The sequence below is a fragment of the Aspergillus thermomutatus genome (genome assembly GCF_002237265.1).
Source record: "Aspergillus thermomutatus strain HMR AF 39 chromosome Unknown NODE_476, whole genome shotgun sequence".
Lineage (NCBI taxonomy): Eukaryota > Fungi > Ascomycota > Eurotiomycetes > Eurotiales > Aspergillaceae > Aspergillus > Aspergillus thermomutatus.
The window spans coordinates 1-9508 of NW_020798526.1; the positions used below are offsets into that span (position 1 = coordinate 1).

The 9508-nt window shown below is 50.7% G+C and overlaps 4 protein-coding genes across 4 annotated transcripts; 2 read left to right on the top strand and 2 right to left on the bottom strand.

The window, feature by feature from the left end:
• Positions 1–573: 573 nt before the first annotated feature.
• Positions 574–1411, top strand: CDV56_100182 (uncharacterized protein; the record flags this gene model as incomplete). The annotated part of the gene is made up of 2 exons (XM_026753801.1): positions 574–643; positions 690–1411. The coding sequence occupies 2 exons, from the start codon at positions 574–576 to the stop codon at positions 1409–1411; spliced, it is 792 nt and encodes a 263-aa protein (XP_026609575.1).
• Positions 1412–1897: 486 nt separating this feature from the next.
• Positions 1898–3601, bottom strand: CDV56_100481 (uncharacterized protein; the record flags this gene model as incomplete). The annotated part of the gene is made up of 3 exons (XM_026754100.1): positions 1898–2805; positions 2857–3237; positions 3292–3601. 3 exons carry the CDS (start codon positions 3599–3601, stop codon positions 1898–1900), a joined length of 1599 nt encoding a protein of 532 aa, XP_026609576.1.
• Positions 3602–5945: 2344 nt separating this feature from the next.
• On the top strand, positions 5946–7678 carry CDV56_101104 (putative integral membrane protein; the record flags this gene model as incomplete). The annotated part of the gene is made up of 7 exons (XM_026754723.1): positions 5946–6035; positions 6187–6348; positions 6419–6556; positions 6618–6725; positions 6790–7172; positions 7229–7293; positions 7365–7678. The coding sequence occupies 7 exons, from the start codon at positions 5946–5948 to the stop codon at positions 7676–7678; spliced, it is 1260 nt and encodes a 419-aa protein (XP_026609577.1).
• A 70-nt stretch (positions 7679–7748) lies between these two features.
• Positions 7749–8913, bottom strand: CDV56_101381 (uncharacterized protein; the record flags this gene model as incomplete). The annotated part of the gene is made up of 2 exons (XM_026755000.1): positions 7749–8834; positions 8881–8913. 2 exons carry the CDS (start codon positions 8911–8913, stop codon positions 7749–7751), a joined length of 1119 nt encoding a protein of 372 aa, XP_026609578.1.
• Positions 8914–9508: the final 595 nt, after the last annotated feature.

A 9508-nucleotide genomic window follows, 5' to 3' on the forward strand; every position in this document is an offset into this window, starting at 1 on the left:
GTCCCGGGATGAGCGGTAGGGGCCCCAGAAGGCGGTGTTGAGGAAGATGGCGGTTGCGTGGGTGAAGGCGGCGCGCAGGGAGGGGGGGTCGGCGAGGTCGGCGTGCGTGAGCTGTGCGCCGGCGGCGGCGAGGGCTTGGGCGGCGGGGGAGGAGGGGTTGCGGGTTAGGACGCGGACGTGCCAGGTGGGCAGGGAGAGGAAGGTGTGCGCGACGGCGGAGCCTTGGGTTCCTGTTGCGCCGGTGACGACGATGGTTTTTTGGGACATGATTGTGTTTGCGGAGCGGAGCGTGTCTTGTTTAGTGGTTTGGTCGGTGAGAGTGCGTACTTCTTTATACCTAATGCCAGAGAAGAACATCCGGTCCTGTTTGCACTGGCTTATGCTTGGCTTATGGCGGACAGTATGATGCTATTCGGTAAACAATGCTGTGCTCCGATTGGTCGATTTGCGTAAGCCATCGGTCTATGATTCCTCCATGCAACCTCCCACTATTATCCCACACTTCAATACACTGTATATGGGCAATAGATGACAATAAGCCATCAAATGCGATCTACCCGAGAGCCAGACGCAATGTCCAAGTCCAAGAGGATCATCACCCCCGCTCGACGGGAACAGAATCGTCGCGCTCAGCGGGCGTACCGTGCGTTATTTGTCTGTGTGGGGTGTTCTGTGCTGATGTGTTGCAGGGCAACGACGGAGAGAGTTTCTCACGGGAAAGCAGGAGCAGGCTGGTTCGAAACGGGAGTTGAGACCTGCGCCTGCGCCTGCACCTGCGCCTGCACCGATTAATACCGACGGTGAAGAGGTTCTGGATGTGCCTAGGAAGACACGCATGCCCGTGCCCGTGCCCGTGATGCTGACGGTAGATCATTTCTTTCCATCACGTAACCCAGACAGGAAAAGCGACGAGGAAGAAAACGTCGAAGAGGAAACAACCACACCGCCAGAACCCCCCCTGTTCAACACCTACACCCTCCTCCTCACAGCCTGCGTCTACAACGCCGCAACCCTCGGCATCAGCGTCGCCCAGTTCGCCAGCTACAACTGCATGTCCCTGTGTTCGCCTTTCTACCGTCCCTACACCGCCATGTCGGACGATCCGGCATTCCTCCTGGCTAGAGTCACCCATCCAGCCATCCCAGTCCATCTCCGCCCGACCCTCCCCCAGATTCTCTTCCCGCATCACCCGCTCCTCGACCTGCTCCCGCTGCCTGCGCTGAGAGCAAAAGCAATCACCTTCGCTGCCACCGCGCCATCCCTCCTCGACGCAGTCGACTTCAAACTAGACATCGTCGAAAGAGGGGGGATTGTATGCTCATCCGCCCCGGGAATGCAACCGTGGGATATGCGCGCCTGGACCATCGCCCCCTGGTTCAGCAGGAAGTGGCGGTTACTCTCCCAGCCCTGAAACCTCGCATGGCTCGTCCGCGTATTAGCGAGCTTCAATCCAATTTGTCCGCGTTGATCGCTAGCTGTACCACCTGTCTCGTGCTGTTGCCGTGTGCCCAGGGAGCAAGCTGCCGCTGTCGCTGTACAGTGTTGCTAAGCTATTCAGAACAGCATGCCGGCTGGTCTGGCGATGCGCCGTCAAGGTAGAGTAGTGTGTCGGAGTTTGTACGCTCGGCTGCGTTCTGCACGAGGAGATAGAGAACTTCCAGGCAGCCTGTATCTTGCAACCCTCCACTGAAGCTGAGTAAATGTTTCAAGCTCGGAGGCTGTGACTTTGTAGCCTGAACAGGGCTGGGGGGATCAGGGGACTGCAGGGAGGGCCATGGCGTAGATCATGAATGACCTGTGGCTGCATATCTTTCTCAGTCAAGAGCGATATAGATCGATTTCTGCATTTGCATGGTGTGGAATTGAGTGGACAAGCAAAGAAGAGTCCAGACTCATATCAAACGCAAGAGCCTTTAGGCGGAAAGGGCCATGTCTTCGCGGCTGCATCTGGTGGTAGCTCCTGACTCATGGTCTCGACATACATATCGAAGAGATATTGATTCATCTCGTTTGTCTTCTCCCATCGTTCCATTGGGATCCAACCCGTGTCATCAGTGCAGAGCTGGGCCTTCACAATGTCGCGCAAATAAAGCATGTCCTGATACTTCACTACCTCTTCATTGTGCATGTCTAACACCTTTTCAGAAAACACAAAGGGACAGCTCCCTGGAAGTCCCAAACACCCCCAGTCCTGTGAAATGCGTACCAGAGAGTTTCGCAGTGGAACCATACTGCCGTTCAAGAAAAGCTGGCAACACGTAAAAGGCTCCCATAGACTGCGGCCAAGCTTCATTGCCTCGTGAACGCGCTTGTTGTATGCAAGGCAAGACATTTCATAGTATTTAGACTGGGTGGCCAGTACCTTGTCCTTAATAGCTCGGTCTTTCTGCTCGGGATTTAATTCCTCAAAGTTGTCCGGCAAACTGGGGATTTCGGCGCCAGTGTTGTAATCCTTTGGCGGCCTCAGAAACTCCGGGAATCGAGCCTGTATGAACAGGGGAGCAATCTGAGCCGACTGCCAGTCAATTATTCCTTCGATGGTGGTTGGGTCGTCAGGGGAAACGAAAATATTTCCCAAATGCAAGTCAGTATGCCATAGGACTGGTCCCGCCACTTCTACCACACGTGGATGATGCGACAGAATAGGAAGAATATGCTTCGCCTTTTGTAGAAGGTCGCGGTGTTCGTTGACGGACTGCCTCTCGCTAAATTGATTGAGATGATGCTGTACCTCAGCTTGCTCATTTGCAATGGCCTTTAGTTCTCGTTGTGGAATTGATAGCGCAAAATCCGAAAGGGAGGGCCCTGGAAAGTGTCAGGACCACATAATAAAGCAAGGAAGAACACAAGACTCACATGGGCCGACATCCTGCACAGCTGTGGACTCATCAGCAAGGCATTCATGCCACATTGGCCGATCACATGAAGGCCCAACACAGAACAATTCGGCAGGATCCAAAGCTGGGGACAGCGCGTAATGGCGATATTCAGACGGCACGGATTCCCGTAGAAAGAGACTCCCATAGGCCGGGAACTGCAGGCTCTCAAGCTCTTTCTCCATTCCAACAATTCGGTCGATGACTTTGTAGCGCTCCAAAGTCTTCATTGTTTCCCATTTTTCGGCGAGCGGAACTCCTGGAATCTTCTCCATGATGATATACTCAGCGCCTACTGGATTGGCTGGGTCAGAACTCCAAGCTAACACTTCCGGAACCCGGATTGAAGTATACGAGCGCACTAACAAGCATGTAAGTGTGACAGAAACATTGAGAATAACAAGGAGAAGCGCACAAAAGCTCAACGTGGCCACCTCGGACGCCGTCGTCAGGGAGGGCGTCCCCGCATTCGGACAAGGAATCTTTGCAATAACCTCGTTGCCGTCGTCCATTGTGAGCAGGAAAGCTTTGTTAAAGTTTCCTTCCAACTTGACAATGCGCACGCATTTCGTCGCATGGCTGAACAGAGAGGAAGCTTGATAACAGAGGCTCTCGACATCAAACTTCACAAAACGTTGCTGAAGTTGGTCTTTCTCGTTGATCAGCCATCGGCCGGAGGTATATCGAAACAGATCATCTTGGCTACCTGCTTTCGACGCTGGCATTTATTAGAATCTATAAGTATAAGAGGTGGCAGGAGAAGACTATAAACAGACTGGGTTTGCTGATCGCAGGCAAGGACCGTCTCAGATTTAGAAAAGGGTCGTTTCGAAAGCCACGAGCAACACTGGCGTGGGCCAGATGCTGGAGTAGAGAATAAGAAAATGATTTCTTCCGCATCCTCTGTCCAGATCTAAGAGATAAATGGGTTCAATAAGATTTCTCATTGTTTCTTCGCACTACAGCGGGGTTCTTGCTATATCAGGGCTTGCTATAGCAGGGGTTTACTGCAGTCTTCCATTAAATGTAAAGATTATGACTGGCTATTACGGTGTATTAGTCAATCCGAATCCGAATCCAAATTGGTATCTCACTGAACTCGCATCTCCTTTCGTTCGTACCTCAATGGCTGTTAACTTGTAACTGCCCAATTTATTATCATGTTCTCAGTTCTATCGTCACTGCAGCATGCCATTTTCACTCGCGTAAACGGGGTCATAAACCTCCTTTCCCTTTTTTTTTGGCAGGTTGATCTGGCATCCCTTGAAGACTGTCACTGACGGCGCATGGTTGAATGAAACATACAACTTGGATCCGGAGAACGTAAGGGTATCCCTAACTGAAGGATAACCGAGGTCTCATTTTTCACTAGCAAAGTGCCACTACTGCTTCCAGGAACGCAGATGCATCAGGCAGGCCCCCTCAAGCTATTTCGTACATCACTGTCCCGGGGCCGTGGGAGGGGCGCCAACACAACATTCCGAAGCCCCAGCCAGGACAGGTTGTCTACGTTACAAAAGGCAAATTCATCGCTTGGGGTGGCACTGCCATCCTCGAGCGTCTACCCTCTGGCGACGTGATTAAAACACCGAAGCCACATCCTGATTTCCACCATGATCATTGCCGAAATATGCGTGTCGAGGCTGAGATTTACCAAAAAGTTAGGCGAGCATTCTCGTGTTCCCAGACTTATCAACTGGGACTCGGATACATGTTGTTTAACACTGGAATATATGGATAATGGGGACATTGGAGCATATATTCGGCAGCATGGCCAAAATTTGACAGCTGGGCTTCGTCTTCGTTGGGCTAAGCAGGCAGCGGAGGGATTAGCCGCTCTACATTCCATTAATGTCGTTCACTGTGATGTCTCGCCGAGAAACTTTTTATTGGACCTTGACCTGAACCTGAAAATCTCTGATTTCGGTGGTGCCTCTTTATCTGGCTCTGAGCCTTCGGCGGTGGCCGAGACCAGATTTCGACATCCACAATTTGACTGGGACGCTCCGCCTACCTTTGGGGATGATATATTCAGCCTTGGGTCATTGATCTATTTCATCATGACCGGAAGTTATCCGTACGCAGACCGAGATAGTGACGAGGTTGAGAAACTATATGTGAGCCAACACTTTCCGGATGTAACTAGTCTCGCATGCGGGTCTATCATATATCAATGCTGGACTCGCAGTGTTCTAGCTTTGGATGTGTACAGCCACATAGAGATACTTGAGAATAGTAAATTGTAACACTATTTGAGTATCGCATCCATGAAGATAGGGATGCAGCTCAGCGGGTTAGTCGCCCCTCCCAGACCTCGTTCACATCCGCTCGATGCGCCCACTTCTCCAGGTCCACCTGCAGAAAGAGGGTGGGAGCGTTATCTACCAGGGGTTCTGAGGAAACAAGGAGAGTAAGAAGGAGTCAAGGATGGAATCACAGTCTTATTCATAAGCTAGAAAACGCTCGCAATGAGAACTTCCCTCCCCACCCCGCAAGAACGAGGCCATGGAGCCCTTAGTGGTCCTAAAGCAGAACAGTATCCGAGATATGAGATTGCGAGGAGAAGAGTTCTGAGCTCTTTCTTGTCTAGTATAAGCTTCGCAGCGGCCATTTCCAACGGTAAGGGGCTGAGCTAGGCGACCGTGTAGTCACTGTGTGCCCGTATTCTGGATGTCATTTTCGAAAGTCGGCTGAAGCGGAAATGAAGAATCCCTTGGTTTTAGTTCTCGCAGTATAGTCGGATACATACTTGAGCGCAATAACTACAACAAGGAGGGCTAAATCAGCGGCAGACAATGAATAGGTCAGTAGATTTTTAAACCCAACTTCTGCAACAAGCAATAGTTAACTTGGACCAGGAGGAATTTGAAGGGTACTAGCCTTTGGACGTCTTCTACTATCTAAGCTAGTAGGCAGTAGGATAAGGCCCTAAGGCAGGGTTCATTGACCCTGAGCATACAAGCCCCGAGATCTTTCCTCATCCAATCAAAGGCATAGTTGTTCGTTCTGAGTTCTGACGGAGCTACTGTAATCGCATTAAAAGTTCTGCCAGATGATCAGATTCATAGGATGCGGGGTAAAGCAGCATCCAAGGAATTCGCCGCCGCCACCAAGTGCTACTTCCACCCAGTCTCAGTCGTCGTTGACGCTGACGTTGTGGTCAGTAGAACGATGATAATTTCCGTGGACCGTCTTGCAGAACATGCTACATTCTCTGTCTCTGCTGTGGGCGGAAAATGAGCAACCCTCTTCTTGAACCTTCATCTGCAAGCTACAAACTTCCGACACTCCTATCAAACCGTGTAGGCAGTGCAGTGTGGTATTTGTCCTGCAGGGCTTTGAGATTGTGCTCCTCGACCTCGGCAATATTCCGGACGATCTTCTTCTGTCGATGATGGCCATATTCAGACTTACTGTCTTGGGACCTGCACTGACGGAACGGCAGAGTTGCAGCCTGTGGTGCAAATACCGCGTTGATACCTAGGTTATCAAGTAACGACGTTTGGCTTGCATGAATATTCTGATTGAAAATGACATTACAGGGCCGCAGCAGGGCGCTATTCGCAGTGACCCTGGTGTTCCTGTGTCTGTCATTTATTGCGGTTGCTCTGCGGTGCTTTGTCCGGCTGAGACTGGTGAAAGCCTTTGGATGGGATGATGGCTTGATGGTGTTAGCAATGGTATGTGAGCACATATGACCATCATGGGCGATGAAAGCGCGACTGATGCTTCAGTTCTCAGCTATTTGACATCTGGTTCGCAACATGCGGGTTGGCTGGAGCAGTTGCTGGCTTTGGGAAAAGATTCGACCAGTTCAACACGAGAGCAGATGTTCAAACGGCTCTCCTGGTACGTTCTAATTCTAGCTCCAGAAGCTGAGCATTGCTCATAACATTTACCTTACATGAACCAGTGGTGGTGGCTCGGCCAGAGCGCCTATGTTTGGGTCGTGGCGACCGCAAGAATCTCCATCGCAATGCTGCTTCTCCGTCTTACCGGCCGGCGGCGCGAATCGGCCGTCCTGTATATCGTAATCGGTCTAACGTCCACTGTCGGTCTCGCCTTCTGGCTTATCTTGATGTTGCAGTGCCATCCAGTTAGCGAATTCTGGGAACGGACGGGCGGAGGCCACTGCATTGACACCAATTATGTACTGGACATTGCGTACCTCTATAGTGCAACTGCCTGTCTTTGCGACTTCACCCTGGGACTCTTTCCTATCTATCTTCTGAAGGACTTGCATATGAGTCGGCGGTCCAAATGGGCGATAGCAATCGTTCTCAGCATGGGATGCGTGTACGTTATGAATGTCGGCAGTCTGAAGAGGACTCCCCATGCTGACAGCTCTTTAGTGCAGGCGCTGCCGTCGCGGTCCGCATTCCCTATCTTCCGAACTATAAAGATCCGGACTTCCTGTGTCAGTGTCTTGCACGATGGAATGGAGGTTCTGACAACCTCAAAGCACCTAATAACTGACTCTTTTTTCAGATGCCACCACTGGTATCGCTATCTCGTCAAACATCGAGGCCGGTCTCGGCATCACTGCTGGAAGTCTGATCACACTCCGTCCACTAATGCGCTGGCTCCGATGCGTTTGCCACCGCGTATTTAACAAAGCGAGAGGAGTAAGCCGTGGTATCCGCTTGTGTAGCAGTAACAGAACCCAAAGGTCCCCCGTTAAGCAAAAGCACAACTCACCAAAGCACTGGCGGTCAGACATAGAATCGGCGATGCCGGTGCCGATGCCGCTGTCTCATCCTTCGCAGACCGAGGAGCCTCAGTTTGGAGCCGGGGCGATGTAGACGCTGAGGTAGGTAGGATCCATGCTAGACAGTATAGCCAATCGTCATCGTGTCCAAATTTCTTTCTTTCTCAGTCCTCGAATGCTTCCTGTAGTTGCGAATCATATTGTTCCTTGTCTTTAACCTTGGCATGCATAAAGGGAATCGCTCCTTCCTTCCAATAGTTCATGGTGATTCGGAAGAAGTCGCCGTCGTCGATATGTCCCTCTGCAAACCTTGTCTGAATCCGGTCGTAGAATAACTGGTGGATAGCTAACGGGCTTCGTAGACAGAGGCTGTACCAGAATGTTCTCGTCTTCCATCCCTTTTCCATGACTGATGAGAGTGATGTTGTATCGCCGGCTTTGGCATGGAGTACTTTCTCTTGCTCTTGAAGGATGCCCATAAATTCTTCACGGACCTTGTTGTACATCTCCAGGTCTATTTTGTCCACAGGCTGATTTGTCAGCCAGGTTGGGGGATGTAGCATTTCAATTGCACGTGAGCACGCCCATTCTAGGTCAATCACACATCTGATATTCCAGTCGTCATCAACAAAGATATTACTTGGATGGAGGTCGGTCAGCTGAAGGATGAAAGGTCCACGACGAAGGTCCCGTTGGAAGAAATGGGGGAATATTGTTTTCATCATTGTCAAGGCCGTGACCTGGTAAATACAGTCCTTCAGATCCATGGCTGCATTAGGCTGATGTTGCATGCGGCTGTCGTGGCAGGCAAGGAGGTCAACCACGTAAGAGTCAACCGTCGAATACGTGAAGCTCCGAGGCATATCAACTGGGATATGCTCATTTTCAAGCTCATGGATCTCGGAAGATAGAGGCCGATTTGACAAACCCAAGTAACCGTCTGTATCAATGACAAAAGATCCGATCCTCGGCAGGGGAACTCGACTAAGAGTTAGAAGGATCTTGCTCAGGTCTCGAAAGAGATTCTTTCGTAATCTTTTGTCGCCATGTTTCTCGTTCCATGTGTTTGAAAGCATCTGGCCATCCTCGATAAAGTCTATCAGAAGATAGCCTGTTCCCAGATCACGAGGGATACAGTTAGGGTGAGGGACATATCGCGTCGGAATCTGGTACCCAAAGAATGCTAGCAAGCGGCAGCGGAGGTAATGAAGACATCGGGTAAAAAATGGCATGTTCTCGACAGCCGTAAACTGCCCTGAGTTAGTGAATCTGCGATATTCCATAGATCTGCCATACGTACACATTGACCTGTTGATAGCCCAAACCCATATAGATGTGGTATAGGGACGGAAGGGCACTTCTGCTGCAGCCATGCATATGTTCCAGCCTCGCAGCGAAGCTTCTCATCCGTATTGCCGGGTCGGAAAGCTTCACCAACTCGATATGGTAGCGGAAACCTGATTAGTACCCTTTTCTTGTGGGCTCGTCCAGATTTGTTGATGTGCACAGGAATACAAAGGTTGAAGCTTCCATGTAGCCACTCATCTGGCTGGGACACTTAACAAGTTTCTCCTGAGCGAAGGTGTAGATGATGAGACACTATTGCCTCAATCAAGTGACGGTGTTGATATACATGGTTGAGGAACTTGTTCCTCTGGGGCACAAACGTCAACTTGTGAAGGATATTACTTTGATCTTCTTTGGCAGCAGAGTATGTGATCTCCTGCTGTAGAGTTGAAGGGTTTGTGGCATCTCTGCTTCCTGACGGGGAAGCGAATTGTAGGAATCAGGGGTATCTGTGTGTGTGTGTGTGTGTGTATTTAACGGCCGTGGGTCGTGACAAGCACGCTTCCCACAATTCCCTATTGGGACAAAGGCCGCCAGGGGGTAAGCCCTGGGCTTCTAATCTATATTTCTATATACA